Below are 15932 nucleotides of genomic sequence, written 5' to 3'. Positions count from 1 at the left end.
ATAGTTTGGCGTCCAGATTTAAGAGCGCAATTGGCCTGTATGAGGTGCAGTTTGGTGGGTTTTATCCCGTCTTGGGGATCACCCTTATCATGGCTTCCACCATTGACTGTCACCCCCTGGTGCCCTCTGCCATAGTGTTAAACAGCTGGGTGAGGTGTGGAATGATGTCTGGCACGAATGTTTCATAGAAGTGGGCCATCGGGCCCAGGGGATTTGTTGGGTTTAAGTGTCTTGATCACTTTCACTACCTCCTCGTCGGTGATGGGTGCGTTAAGCATGTCATTCCAGGCCTGGGGGACCTGCGGTATCTCCAGTTATTGTAAGTATTGGCGTTGTGCAGCTCTGTCAGAGGGCTCACATGTATATAGCTCCTTGTAAAACGCCCTAAATAGGTTGGCCTTTTCGGTGTCGGAGTGCATTATATTGCCTTCTCCATCGCATATGCATCCAATGTGTTCCCTCTCCCTTTTTTCCTGTAGCTGTCTGGCTATTGGGGTTCCCACTTTGTTCCCCTGTGTATGAGATTTGACGGATTCGCAGCAAGATTTATTCAGCCAGATCGCTTTGATGTTCCCTTTTAGGGCACTCTGTTAACGTTGCAATGCCCGGGAGGGGGACTTTTTATGTTCCTTTTCGATTAGCTCCAGTTCTGTCTCCAAGGCTTCCCTCTCTTTATATGTTTTTTCAATGTGGCATTAAGCTCCAAGCATTTACCCCACAGGACCGCTTTAAATACATCCCAATTATTCAGGGGAGAGGTATCCTGCGGGCGGTTTAGTTGAAAAAATTCTTTGATAGCCCCCCTTAGTTCATCTCTTAACAATCTATCTCTTGTCAGGGACACAGGGAAATACCATCTTGGCATCCTGGCTGCGGCGCTTCCCCAGGCCAAGCAGATTGTGACAAGGCTGTGATCGGGGATGGTAATCGGGAGGATTTTCACGGCCTGAAGGGACCCCAGTAGACTTTGGCTTATAAAAATGCAATTGAGCCGTAAATACGTTTGGAGTACATGGGAAAATAATGTATAGTCTTTGGTAGTAGGGTAGAGAAGTCTCCATGAATCCTTGAGCCCTAGGGTATGCAGAGACTGTTTAATCCCTTTGGGGAAGCTGCCTGCAGCTTTTCAATGGGGTTGGGTGCTATCTATTTCTGCGTGCCATGTGAGATTAAAATCCCCCATAAGGACTGTCGGGCCTTCAGCAAATTCTCCCATCAGGTCAAGCAGGGAAGAAAGGAACGCAGGTTGACCTAGATTGGGTCCGTACACCGAAATAAAAGTACATAACTGACCCCTCAGTTTCCCCTTTACCATAATGATCCTGCCCTCTTTATCTGATTTTATAGCTTCTTGTGGGAATTTAGTGGAATTATGGAATAACAGTGCCACCCCCCTCTGTGTCGTGCCAGCCGAGGATCTTTAGATTAGAGAGTAGCTTTTATGGCGCAGCCTAAGCTCCTCTGACCGTTTTAAGTACGTTTCTTGGAGTGCCACTACTTCGAAATGATGGTCTACCAGGTACTTCAATATTTTATGTCTCTTGAGCGGCGAGTTCAGCCTTTTCACGTTCCAGGAGGCAATTTAAATCACCATGGCTCTGATTTCGTACTCCCCCGCCCACCCCCCTGCAATTGGACCCCTTAATGTTAGCTCCCGGCTTCCTCCCACCCTTTTGACATGAGGCTCTCCTCGAGAGGCCTCACTACTCTCGGAAGACCTCTGTGATCCAGTGATGTTGCAAGTTCAGTTCCCCCCGATGCCGACCACCAACCCCCTTTAACCCCCCCAGCATTGGAATCAACTGTTCAGAAGTAACCTGCACCGGACAGCCCGTGGGCCTCCAGCCATAACGTTTTTGAATGGTAGGTTCGTGCTGGTGGGCGTCTTTGGCCAGTGCCAGCAGCCTCGGCTGTCCCTTGTGCAGAATGTAGGTAGCCAACACTTGTCTTAGTCCACCTGGGGCCGGGATTACGTAGAGGCAGGCGCCTTCTATTGGTCTGGTTCCTCCATTTCCTCTGGATGATTCCTCTTTCCCCTGTCTCATCTGAGGTGAGTCCCCTCTACGGTACACCCTCCATTCTACCTCCCACTGCATACTTCATGTTATGATCTAGCGTGTCCGCCTTTGGAACTAAACTAATGCTCCTTTGGGAGGGCTTATTACTGTCGCGCTTTTTCCCCCTCGAAGGTCCCTGGCTGCTCTCAACCTCCATGGGGTAGGAGTCCCAGCACTCTCAGGCCCACCTCTAGCCCTGTTATGTGGCGCGTTTTGTTGATAAATTCAAAGACCAGGCCGAAGGGATATGTCTATCTATATTTGACTTTCTCCGTTATCAGTTTTTTGGTGATGGGCCTAAACTGTTGCCGCAGCAGTTGCGTGGAGGGTGCCAGATCTCGATATAGTCTGCATCGAGAACCCTGGAAGGAGATGTCATCCTTTTTCCTAGCTCTTTGCAGGATTGCCACTTTTACTTTAAAGGAGTGAAGCTTGACGAGAATGTTCCCCGCCGATTGGTTCCCTACATGGTGCGCCCTTTCGATCTTGATTTTTCACTGGCGCGGCCCCGAAATCTCTGCAAAGTTGCCTTCAATAAAGGCCTCTAGGTCTGGTCTCTCTGTTCCCTCCTCTAGGTCTCTGATTCTGATGTTATCTCTTCTTGATCTGTTTTCCAAATCCTCTGTCTTCAGCTGGGCCAGATGTAACTGCGCTTGGAGGTCTTGCATTTTGTCTTGAGTGGCCATGGCTCGTTGACTTGATGTCTAGCTTAATCTCGGAGCGTAGTTCAGCCTTGAATTCCCTGAGAGAGACCATTAGGTCGTCTTTAGTGAGCGACATGGCGGCCGTGTCTTCCCTCTGTTCCAGGGGCTGTCTCTTCTCGGTAGGAGTGAAGAAGTTGGAGACTCTGCCTGTCACTTTCTTCAGTGACATAGATGCAGACCGATCCCCACCCCCCTCGTCCCCCCCAACCTCCGTGCGTGAGCAGCCTTCAGCAGGTGAAGGGGGACCCCACCACAGATGCACCTCCCTCTTCCAGCAGCTAGTGGCGCCTCAGGGGCACTCGTCCCCCCCCCATCCCTCCTCTAAGCATAATCTTCACCTCTGGAGCTGCTACCCTCTTGACGTAGTATTAGATTACCTCCTTAGGTTCCAATGGGCTAACCCCAAATCGGACGATACATAGCAGGTAGCATTAGAGTTTTCTTCCAGTAGGGGGGCACTCAGTCTGCGGTGATGTTCTGGGATCCTTGGTGTGCGTTTGCCCTATGAAGGCCCTCCGCTCACGGCCAAATTGGTTTCCTGATGACTGCCGCCATCTTAAGGTCAGGCAATTCGGGATCGGCTCCTTCGCCAACTTATATCGCATCAAAGTTGTCTTAGTTCTTTTGGGCTTAATTGACTGCGATGGAGCGCGAGTCACATACACCAACCAGGTTCGTCCCAGTCAAAGATCTTACCTTCTGGCTTCGTCTTTTAGGTTCCAACCTTTCGGGGTTTCTAGCGCAGTTCCGATGAGCCACTTTAGGCTCCCAGGACCTCAGGAGCTGCACTTAGGGGCCAGGACTCGCTCCTGTAGAGGCAGTCATATAGGTCCAGTTGTTACTGGTCAGCTGGGCATTCCAGGGAAAATGACTCTTGTAGCTTTTTGTCTTCTTGTTCCCAGATAACTGACCCTTGGAATCCCAAACTTCTTTGTCCTGGGTACAAGAGGGAGCAGGCCCAGTCGTTTAGGGTTCCTCTAAGGTCACAGAAAGCAGGTCCAGTTCTCTTCTGATTATCCGCAGGTCCGGAAAGGGAGCCTGGAGGTGCCACATTTATGCCTGGCACCAGCTAGTGGGTGTGGGTGACTCTTGATTCTTCCCAAGCCAATGGGGTAAATGTTACCAAGGCCAACCCTACCTACTTTTTCGGTAGTTCCTGTTTACCTTACTTAGGCCCTAAAAGCAATGTGTCGAGGAATTTTCAAGATGATGAAAGTCTTTGGCCTGGACACACTAAACTCAGGACCTGATATAGATCTTGGCGGATGGGTTACTCTATCTCAGCGGTAACAGATATCCCGTCCGCCAAAATGACAAAGTCCAAAACGAGATGATCAAAAAACCTGGTCGGACTGAATAAGCGGAACCCAACTGCAACACTTAACATGGTGGTGAATTATTAATATTTTCACAGGAGAATTTTACCTGTCAAAATGGGTTATTTTAACAGATTGCTTGCAAGTTTTACACTACAAGCAGTCAGGCTACACAGAGTAGGACTGAAACCATCTTTGTGCTGTCATTACAGTGGGTGGCGCAATAGGTGCTGCAGTCCACAAATGGCATTTCCGAGTCCCAAGCCTCGGGTGGAATTTCAACACCATATTCTAGGGACCTGAAGGCAAGTCACACATGCCAATTAGGAATAGGCCAGTTTAACAATGTTTAAACGGGCAGCACAGGCACTCTCCTCCCGGTTTGCAGGTAAAAGGCACAGAACTTTAAAACCAGCAAAGCAAATATGGCAAAAATCTGGAGTGCCATAAACACCAAAGAGAGAGAAAGAGGCGATAAACCAGGCTCACGTGTGCCTCGTGGAAATTACTCAAAACACAGAATCAGTGTGACACTTTCTTAGCGAGCATAGGGTATTTTCTCTGTAGCCCTAGTTTGTGTGATCCTATCTGCCTACTGCTAGTATCCCTTCAGAGAGATGGGCAATTGCAAGAATTGGACAAGGTAGGCTCACTCGCCTAATGTAACATGCTCCATCATTTGCCACCTTCATCATTTGAGATGTTATTACCAGTTGGCTGTTTCTTTGGGCAAGGTAGGATTGATGTGGGCGCTGTACCTTGACATAAGTGTGACTATAGGAGGCTCCCACCCGAGACAGACCATGAGGCAATTGGCCCTTTAGCTCTAGGTATTAGCCCCTGGTGATTGATTGAAGAGAGGTAGGTCCTCTCAACTGTTACTATTGTACCCTTCACTATAACTAAATAAGTTTAGGGATACCTATTTTGAGCCCAGGTGAAGGCCTGAGACCTCTCTTGGGCTCTAATAGAAAGGCAGAAACATGTTGGCATGACAACTCAGCAGTACGTAATGGTCATAGTAACCACCTACTTCCTCTGAAATTAACTTGTGGTAATTTTTTAATCAAGCCTAGAATACCACCTGCTTAAAGGATGCCTTGTGGTATATCCTAAGATTTTTTTAGACAGAGAGCTGAATCGTGTGAGTGAGCCGACCTCGTCCAATTCTTGAAAGTGCCAATATCTCTGTAGTAATACTAGCAGTAGGTAGATAGGATCACACAAACTAGGGCTAGGTAGACAATTCCTTGTGTCACAGCAATTATGTTTTTTGAGGAAAATCTGGGGTGCCCACGCAGAAAAGGGCATATTTCCTACAGGCACCAGATCCTTTCTGTTTCATTGCTGACTCAAAGGCTGTTTAATTATTTTCTTGTTTTTGCTAATTTTATTCAAAGTTTTAATTGTAATAATTTTTTCTGTTTTCCAACTACTAGGTTTTTGAAAGTTGTTAGTATGTTTTTCTAATATAGCCTCTACCTTTTTTATTTTACTTTTGACTTCCTCAATTTATTGATCTTTTGTACTATTTTGTTGTTTACATTACATTTTTTACCTGTTCAGGTGAAAGCAAGTTCAGAAGGCCTTGTTTAATTGTTCATTTGTCCTGTTTTTGAGAGGTCGCTTCTAGTAGATTGTAAATATTGAAATATTTTTTAGGTGTATTCATTAATTGAGATAGTAAAGTCATAAACTAAAATTTTTAAAGAACCATAATTTGTATATGTAACATACTTTCTTTTTGAATTCTTAGATTAACCAGGACACAACATTGACCAACCATGTGCCTCTGTTAAAGAAGTGTCTTGAGATATTTGTGTACCGCGTGAAAGCCATGCTAACAATCAACAACTGCCAGGAGGCGTTCTGGCTAGGCAACCTCAAAAACAGGGACCTTCAGGTTAGTAGTTCTCTAACCAAGAAATGTAATGGGATAAGGTTTTTAATCCAAACAATTGAGAGCATAGTTTCTATTGTGCTGGTCTTCCACTCACATTTTCTCTTTGTATGTTCCTAGTAAGGTCATAAATTATCTGATTTATTGAACATTACGTTTCCATAATTCCATCTCGATCCCAAACATTGTTTCATTTTATTCTGCTGGTACCGGACTTCCTAGTCACTAGGATCTCAATGGTTTCATCATGTCCATATTACCTTTTTAGATCTGGTGAAGAGACCGCTTTAGTTCTGCTGCCTCCTTTTTCTGAAAACTGACAATAAAATGATATTCACAATAAAAATATAAACTCATATGCATAAATACATTGTCGTTGGTTTATCCATTGCTCTATATAGCATGGGACGGTGCATCAACTCCTTGGCACTCTTGCACTGAGAATGCCAGTATTTTTCCTCAGTGCATGTGCACAGCTTCCTGGAAAGAAGTGCATTGCAATGCCAGGGTTGGTATGTCAGTGTTGATGGACCACTCCTGTTTGCTTCTGCTGTGGAAGCAACTGCCACTTACTGGGGAAAAAGTTCACATCTGCTTTACCCTTAGTGAGGGTGTCATTGCTGTTGATGTTACTGGCTCAGGACTGTCCTCCTTGCAGGGCACAAGTCCTAAAAATAGAAGTGCCTGGGCTAAGTTAGATAGTATGCAAGTGACATCATGGCATGTGACATAAATGCGTGTGACATTGCATGTGGCATTACAGTAAGTGACATCACAGGAAGTGGAATCTGTAAAATAATTAAATAAAAAAAATTGGGTATTTAAATTGCTATTCATGTAAATACTCTCACAGTCTGATACAGCTGACATGCTTACAGTGCCTGCTCTTTTATATAGTAATTGAACAAAGTCAAAAGATCGCTTCCAAATGGTAGTGTCTCTTAAATGCTTGTGAAGTGATAGCGAACTGTGTGCCTTTGTTTCCCCTCCACTGCTCTGGCACCTAGGTATGAGGCTGCAGATAGAGCTCCCACATAGGATTAAACTCACACAAAAGGAGAGCTGATGGCCTTTAAATCAGCCCTTTGTCTTGGGCCCAGCTGGAGGGGAAAATTAAAAAGTCCCTCCAAGCCTGCACATTGTTGCTTGGGGGAAAGCCGTCAACAGTGCATGCACTGCTGAATGTGTCGGAAAATTACACCGGGACAAGTTCAGCTTACTTCGCTGGGGTCGAACCTCTTAGCAGGGGTGACAGAGTCCACCCTGTGAAAATAGTGGGTAGCCGCTGTCTACCTGCGTGCTCCCCCAACTTGTGCTCTGCCGCCTTGTTATCACGGTTGCTAGCAGCCCGCTATGTGTAGTTCTCATGCTTCTGATTAGGTCCAGGCTATTATGGGCAGTGTGTTGCCCTCTATAGGCCAGAGTAGGACTCACTTAGCACACTCATTGTTGACAGGACATACCGACACTAGGATCTTTATGTCGCCAAAGAACCACAAGCGATTCTCTGACTTATTTACACCAGGGGGCGAGCCAGACCCACTGGCTGAGTGAGGGATACAATGTATAGTGGAGGCCGGGTGGCACTCTACATCCCTTTCATCCTTTACTTGTGCAAAAAAAAAAGAAAGAAATTAACATAAGACAACCAGATATGAGTCTCTTCTCATTTCTTCATGATGCTGCATGCATAGTCTCAGAGTCGAAGAAAAGAGATGGCAGTGGTAATAAGACTGCTTGTACATCTACTCACAATCTATGGCAAGTGCATATAATACAATGGTAAATACAATGGTAACGTGTGCTACAATGGACCAACACTACACAAACCTCAGTAGTGTACATAAATATATGAGAAAACTGAGATTCCATATATTGACAAATTGTTAGGAAATCCAGAGCAAGTATAGTATTTTTAGTCTGCCAATCTATCAGATCCGACTTTTAATTTTCAAAGAATCCAAAGTCTGTTGACAAGTAGGTCAGTATCAGATGAAAAACACACAGCCGACTCGTGTTTGGTCGAAAAGACAACTTTTTCAAGGCTGTCAATTCAAAATGCAACTGTTACATGTTTGTGTAAACACTATGGAAACTACTTTTTTTCATTAATATATTTTTACATAAACATGCAGCACTTGTAGCCCGAAAGAGTGCATGGAGAGAAATATTCTGACATGCTTATAAAGGTTCTTTCTACGTGTGGATACATGAATATCATATCATAGTTACACAACCGAAAAACTAAAAAAGAGAAAAAGTAAACAAGAAGAGAAAGAGACACAAAAGCAAACAAAAAAGTGGGGAGACTTATCCTTTCTAATCGTGAAAGGAAGTTGTCTCATATCCTACCCCCATTTGGTGTCCATAGAAAAGAGAAGCCAAAGAAATACCAGAGTCATAAACACCTATGTGTAATATAGATTGTGCTCCAAAATTGGATATTACCTCATAAGTCTTTTGAAGTGAGTTAAAGTGATTTAACTGCGCCTCATGTGCAAGTGCCACAAAGAAGTCTTTGGGGCCCCAAGGACTAGATATGTGTAAAACTAAAAGGTCTTAATTTTTAACGACCTCTGGATCAAAGTTTATGCTGTAAAGAGTAAACACGTTAGATCAGGAGAGAAAAATATCCTGTTTTCAAAAAAATGAAACAGAATTGTGGTCAAACTGACTTATAAATAAATTCATAGGGGATAAGATTAAATATATTTACATAGTGATAAAACGGTATTTCTATGTCAAAAACTTTCCATAGCGACCCATATAGGATCAGCAAGTCCTCTAATTAGGTACCAAGAATCATCGGCAAACCAAGTGGAAAAGGAACGCTATTATAATGTAATTGTAGAAAACACGGCATGTACTCAAACATTTTATCTTAGGTAGAGAGCCTAGTAACACGAAATTTAATGTTTAGGTGGTATAAATGCAAGAGCACACTCAAAGTTCACATCGGCATCAGAACGAAAATGATATTCGTTATATAACTTAAATAATGGTAGCGTTCCCCAACAAGTAAATGAGGACTGCGTACAAACAGGGGCTAAAGTCAGTCCAATGTAGAGATCTGTGCCTGCAATATACATCGCAGAGACCAAAGTTGAAAACTCATCAGTTAGGAGTATCTAATTACACTGAAAACGTCACCTTTCACATGGCTAAAACAGAACCGAAACACACAGAACTCATCCGTAGCTGCTTTAGTGGTCTCCCAACGTGTATGCATGTACTATGTCGTGGGACTTCAACTATTTAAAGTTGAAGCAAAACACGTCGGTAGGTAGACATACAGAACGGTCTGCATGAAGCAGCCGGATCCCCTATCAAGAGCACCATTTCGAAATGGTTTGAATTCTAAACTCTCCCAAAACAGTTATATTGGAATCAAACTGGAATTAGTAAAAAATAAGGAGTGTACAAATTAAGTGTCCCACTACATTTAAATGCCTGTGTCGCAGAACGTGTTGTCACACCGGAGGAAGACAGAGAAATAAGAAGATACAGATAAGGCCAGTGTGTGAGTTAGCATCTAAGGAAAGGAAAATAACATGTAGGATTAAAACAGATCTGCCTGTTGACGTGTTAAAATAATGTTGACCATGTTATGATACCATAAAAAACTGTCTTGTATCGTACTTCTTATTTACGTATTTGCCTCATAATGTACAAAAGTTCTTGTAACACACTGAATTCAGCATTTAGTATGGCTAGCATACTATTCAGATTTAAAGACATTGAAATATGCATTTTTTTCAGCATATATTTCTGGATTACTCAACCCAAATATGAGGTTAAACATGCTCAATCTTTTATAAATATAGAGTTCCCTATCTGTATTTAGGCCATAATCAACCGACCTAATTTTAGTAATCCAAGCTGCTTCGAGTTTCCTCACCGTGTGTGTCCTATCGCCATCTCCCAGATGGTCCTTGACCCCTCCAACTCTTTGAAATCTAATCTGAGGTATATCTGCTGTCCCATGGTGTATATTAAAATGGACAGCCATAGGATAATTACTATTGCCATTTCTAATGGCAGATGTGCTCTTGAATCTTCTCTTTTAGCAGCCTTATAGTGCTTCCAATATAGATACTTTTACAGACACATATCTGATAGAGATATCTAGCCGCAGATTCCTTAACTTAGAATATCCCCTGGCGTCAGACTGGATCCGGAAAACTCTTTGCAGCAGCACCTCTGCGCGCCGGGGGATGGCGCCACACGACCCCGCCCTGACGTCGTCCACGGACGTGACGTCAGCAAGGTCATATAAGTCCCTCCCGGCGCGCTGACGTCAGTTTCCTTCTTTTCCGTGTGCAACGCGGATCTGGAGTAAGCGGTTCCTCTGGCCTGTTTTCACCCTTTTTTGACGCTTAGCGTCTGGAACAGTGTGCGATGCCTTCGGGCTTTAAAACTTGTACCTCCTGTTCGCGGCAAATGTCCGCGACGGACCCACACCTTATCTGTATGTGGTGTCTGGGCGAACACCACGACTTGACGGACTGCGACGCCTGCCAACACCTCAAGCCGAAGTCCCGGCTGGAGCGCAGGATGAAGCTGCTTTTGGCTTGTCTGTCCCGGTCGGAGTCGTCATGGCCCCCGGCCTCCTCATTGGTGGCAGGTCCCTCTGGCAGTGGGTTCCATTTGCGGCGTCAGTCGCCCTCTGGTTCCCACGTGCGTCGTTTGCCTCGCTTGGGTAAGTCACGGCGCATGTCGCCGAGGTCCTCGACCTCACTTCCTTCGGTTGTGGGGGCACTAGTTCCTGGAATCCTCCAGACGTGCGCCCCCGGGAGTCGCCCCTTCCTTATTTGCCTTATCCTGGCGCGGGGGCGACTCAGACCCAAATGGAGGCCTATGCCGCTGCCCTGCAGGCCTCCCTTTGGGTCCCCCCCTCTCCATGGGGCGTCTTCGGAGCCTCCGCTACGGGCGGGGTCTCCGGCGGACGCGCCGGTGGGTTCGCCCCGGCGCCGACTGTGTCCCTTACCTCTAGAGATGATAGAGATGTGGCGTCGTCAAGGCGCGGCCCAGTTGGGTTCCCCTGTTCGACCCATAGCACCCCTACCCGCCGCATAGTCCAGTGGGGCTCCCTGTGGCGCCGCAGGTGGTTGCTGGTGCTCGCAGCCCTGCTTCGAGCATGCCTCAGCCTTCCGGACAGGCGGCCACCTGTCCGGAGGCGGGGTCAGCGCCGGTCCGGCGCCGTAGACTTGCCTCCCCAGCTTCGACTCCATTCCTTCCTTTGGAGTCGGAGACTGTTGTGGTTGAGGCTGAGTCGGTGCCGGTACGGCGTCGTAGGCTTGCCTCCCCTACTCCGGCGCAGTCCCCTTCTTCGGAAGCGGAGCTCGTCGTGGTTGAGGTCGTGTCGGTGCCGGACGAGGCCGAGTCGGCTCCTGACGGGGCCGATTCGGCGCCGGGCAGGGTCTGCGCCGGCCGAAGTAGCTCAGGCGCCGCCTCGACGCAGGATTATTGACTCCTCTCCAGAGGCTTCCGGGGAGAGTTCCGTGTCGCCTCAACGCCTGGCAACACCGGATCTATCCTTGCCTGCCCGCCCCCCCCCCCTTAGAGTTTGTGGCCCGCGTGGACTTCCCGCCTCCTCAGGAGCCCCATCTGGACCCTCATTCGTCAATGGGGCTTCTTTCTTTTGGGCATAGGTGGCATCCTCACTCCCCCTGGGCGCCCTGAGGGAAAAGTGGGAAGCGGACCTAGGGAAAGAGATCCCTGAGTCCACGTGGTCCACGCTGGTGCGGAGGGCCTGGAAGGGAACGAGGAATGCCAGGTTCCAGTTAGTCCAGTTTTTTACGTTACACAGGGCATACCTGACACCGGCCAAGATACTGCGATATTTCGGGGGAGCGCACTCTCAGTGTCCGCGGTGCGGGGTGGACAGTGCGGACTTTCGACACATGTTTTGGTCCTGTATGCAGTTGGGTGACTACTGGGAAGCAGTGGTGGATTGCTTGAGCCAGGTCACGGATCGCTCCATTGCCCCGGAGATGGGGACCTGTTTGCTGCTTTGGTTCCCCCACACTCGCCGCACGAAGGTCACTAGCAAATTTTATGATCTGGGGTTGATAATGGCCAAGAGGGAATTGACTCTGCACTGGAAATCCCGGGGGGGACCTAACTTCCTGCGCTGGAGATCGGCGTTGGCGCGTTGGGCAGGGGCTGAGGGCACGTTCCGGGTGCAACTGGCCCTCCGGCGAGATGACGAAAAGGCGCTGGCGACGGCCCGGGCATGGGAAGCGTTGGTGGTAGAACTTCAGGGGTTGATGTCCGAGACGGGGGCTGAGGAGAGCGGGTCTGACGGGCAGGAGGTAGTGGGGAGCGGGGAGTAGAAGAGGCGAGACGGCGGGCCCTGACCGCCTACACTTTTGGCTGGGCTAGCTGGAAGGTCCTGTTGGTTTAGGGAGAGGCTGGGCTCCTGTATTTTATTGACCAGGGAGAGGGGACACATCGAAAGTGGGACCGGGGTAGGAGATGGGGGCACACTGACAGAGGGTGGGAGAGGGGGGGGTAAGGGACCGGGTGGGAAGGTTGAGCCGTCTTCAGAAGAGTCGGGGATGCTGTTACATGTGTGGTATTTCCTGGACGGGTGGGGATTGAGAGTTGATTGTTGTCTTGTTGTGTTGGAAAACAATAAAAAATGTTTCAACAAAAAAAAAAAAGGTGGCATCCTCAGTTCACTGGTCAGCCTCCCTGGATTGGGAGGCTTAGTTTACAGCCCTCACCCACAGATGAGTTGCTGTCCCCTCCTCGGAGGGCTGCCGGTGTGGTGTTCATTAGGGTTGTCTCCTTGGCCGCTCGTGTTCTGAGTATGCACTCTCCTTCGGTCCCCCTGCCAGTTGACCCTCTGCTGGATGTCCTCCACCACGGTTCAGGGACTGTAAAGCCACTTCTATCCTTCGACGCTTCTCTTTATGATGCCCTTTTGGGCACCTGGGCTCGGCCAGCTTCCGGTGATCTGGTGGCTCGTTCTATCTGGCACCGCCACAGTCCTGCTCCACATGATCCAGTTTGCTTATTTGTTCGCCCAGACGTTCAGGGGGTTTTCCTGCAAACTGCTTTCCCTTCCTTGCCTCAGCTGTTGCTTCCTCCCTCTCGGGAGTCCAGATGGCTGGAGTCGTGGGGCCGTAACATTTTCACCTCCACTAGCGCAAATACAGTGTGTGTCTTTGCTCGGGCTACTTCTGCCCTTTGGGACTCTGCCGAGTCTCTTCTATCAGCCACTTCTGAGGGCGCTCGTGTTGACCTCTTTCTTCTTCTCCGTGATGGCTGTTATTTGGCGGAATTTACAATTCGCTCGGCCTTGGATACTGCGTTTTCCTTAGGCTGTGCTATGGCTGGTTCGGTGGCCATACGGCGCCATGCTTGGTTGTGGGATGGCGTCTTTCCGGAGAATATCCGGGAATGCCTTGTTGACTTACCCTTTGATGAGGTTCTTTTGTTTGATGCCCACGCCGATTCGGCTGTTCAGCGCCTCCTGGCGGGATTGCGTCCTCCCCCATAGGTCTGTATTCAACGGTTTCCATGTCACATGATCTGGGGTGGTTGCCTCTTTATTTGACGTCCACCAGTTGCACTATGCATTTTTTAGGCTGGCGGTAAGCCTACTGTGGCGGTGTTCTACAGATTGTTTGTGTTCTGTCCTCTGATTGTGGTTTTCCCTAAGAGGTGTTCCCCCATGATTCTTGGGGATGTGCCATACTCCATGTGGAGTACCTGTATGCTATTGTATAGCTTTGCTATGCGTCACACGGGCATGGAGGCCCCTTTGGGCTGCCTACGTCCAATGACGCCCTTGTGTTACTGTTGCACGGTGTTCAGTGTTGTGCCTTTGGCGCTATCTCCTTTACGCCTTGGGTCTCACCTTGCTTGAGCCTTGCATATGTGCCTCATTCTCCTCTTTTGGAGATTTTCAATGTGTTTCAACACGCTTCAAAACGCGGCTACCTCCTGCCACGGGTGCACTAGTTGGGTTCCTCCTACAGCACCCGTAGTTGCATGGTCGTAGCTCGCCCCCCTTGCTCTCCACCTCTCTTCGCTACTGCGAAGTCTGGTCCTACATCTCTGTGTTTCAAGGAGCAAGTCAGTGCTTGTACTCGAACTTGCCCTCGTTCTGTCTGGCGGTGACTTTTCTAGCACCTTTTATGTGCACTTCGGTGTCTTTTCCTGTATCTTCAGCAATAACGGTTCCTTGCGTTCCACTCCCTGGGATGGTCCACCCGCTTCACGATGCTTCTTTCTTGGCCTATACTAAACAGTCCAACTCTTCTGTGGTGAGTGGATTTCCCAACAATTTCAGGGTCAGTGGGACCCGTCCTCTACGCACTGTTACTAACTGGTGAAAATACCAATTTATTTATTCAACATTTGTTGTCAGTCACAAGTTGCATGAAGAAGATTTTATCATCAAATATACTGAATTGATAAACAAATGACATATCTTTGTAATGAATACATTCCAATTTTATTCATTGGTTGTCCATAAAGTTCATTTTGTTCAATCCAGGTTTTAAACAATGAAAATTTCAATGTGTTTAGCGTATTGCCCAATGCATTTCGAGCCTAGCCGGCTCTTCTTCAGGGGCTCAGTTTTCTACGATATAAACAAAAATATTTTCTTTACATTGATGTTCAAGCGTCAGTTTAACCAAAGCTATATGATATTATTCATTTAGCACAAACGGTGAAAAATGGTTGGTAGTTCAGCAAAGACTTCGTGAAGGTAAACAAGTGGACCCTCCACCTATAACGTGACATAATGAGACAATGTGCTGAAATCCGTGAGAAGACTGTTACTGTCAGGCGTAGCGGTGTGAGAAGAAAGTGAATAAAATAAGAAATGAACTGGTACCTTGATCTTGGGTCTGAAGGCACAAAGCGTAAAATGACGGTAAAATCTTGGATAATACGCGGTCTGAAAAAGCGATAATGGAATGAATGAACTTACAAGGGTTCAGAATCAAGCTTCTAAAATGTGGTAGGGTCGAGACAAGAAGAAGATTCTTACCAGGCGGTAACCCGAAGATTCTAAAGTCAATGTCCTTAATTCTTTCGTACCGAAAAAATCAGGGGGTTCGACCAAGGTCTTCACCGTGCAGTGGCGCATAGTTCAGCGTCTAAAGTAACGGTAAAAAAGTCGAAGAAATCTCGTGTGAACTCTAGAGGACTAGAGACTGACGAGGGTCTTAGTGATAAAGGAAGTCGCCATCTTGGAACGTGTAGAGAAGCTTAAAACCACTTGGGTTTGGATCGCGGAGATGTACATAGGGGGGGCGTATGGGAGCTCACAGTAAGGCTAATGTCCTACGATGGAAATGAGGGTCTCGTGACTTAAAAGGGTACTGTATATCGATGATAACAAAGAGGGGACGAGAATGTGGAAACAGAATGTGGGAAAATAAAGACCAAAACACAGCCTAAATCACCCGTGTCGTGTCGTCATGATATAGATTAGAAAACAGCGTACATAAATCATGCTGAACCATCCTATGACAGTGTGAAAATCCTTTCTCATAAGTAACATGTATAGTCAATTTTATCATTAATTCCCCTATCGATCAGAGTATCAAGGCGTTTTATCCAGTAAGTTTCTCTTTGTAGAAGACTTCTGGTGAGATCTGTTTCTGGATGTTGTACGACCTTTTCCAATACTGCAAACTTTATTTGGGCGATGCTGTGTCTCTCCTCATTCCAGTGTGTAGCTAGACTGCTGTTTATATTCTGTGTTCTGATAGTACTTTTGTGTTCTGATATTCGTACTTTAATTTAGTTCGGTTTTACCTACATATAATTTTCCACATGGACACTTAATGTAGTAGATGAGTTTACTCGAGTTACAGTCTGAGTTGTGAAAAAGTTTGATCATTTCTCCTGTTGAAGGGTGGTGTAGTATATTTCCGACTATGACGTTATTGCAGTGTACGCAGTTTTGGCATTTGTTCATGCCTTTGTA

At 47.0% G+C, this 15932-nt stretch overlaps 1 protein-coding gene across 2 annotated transcripts in view; it reads left to right on the top strand.

The window, feature by feature from the left end:
- Positions 1 to 15932, top strand: part of FANCD2 (FA complementation group D2) — a 1050809-nt gene that overhangs the window by 963702 nt on the left and 71175 nt on the right. For both annotated transcript variants that reach the window (XM_085625116.1, XM_085625117.1), the window contains exon 42: positions 5834 to 5980. In XM_085625116.1, coding sequence (XP_085481242.1) covers positions 5834 to 5980 — 147 coding nt within the window. The remainder of the gene's footprint in view (positions 1 to 5833; positions 5981 to 15932) is intronic.

This window comes from Triturus cristatus, chromosome 9 (genome assembly GCF_964204655.1).
Source record: "Triturus cristatus chromosome 9, aTriCri1.1, whole genome shotgun sequence".
Classification (NCBI taxonomy): Eukaryota; Metazoa; Chordata; class Amphibia; order Caudata; family Salamandridae; genus Triturus; species Triturus cristatus.
Note: the sequence above shows the minus strand (reverse complement) of the source record. Positions and strands in the feature narration are given on the sequence as shown.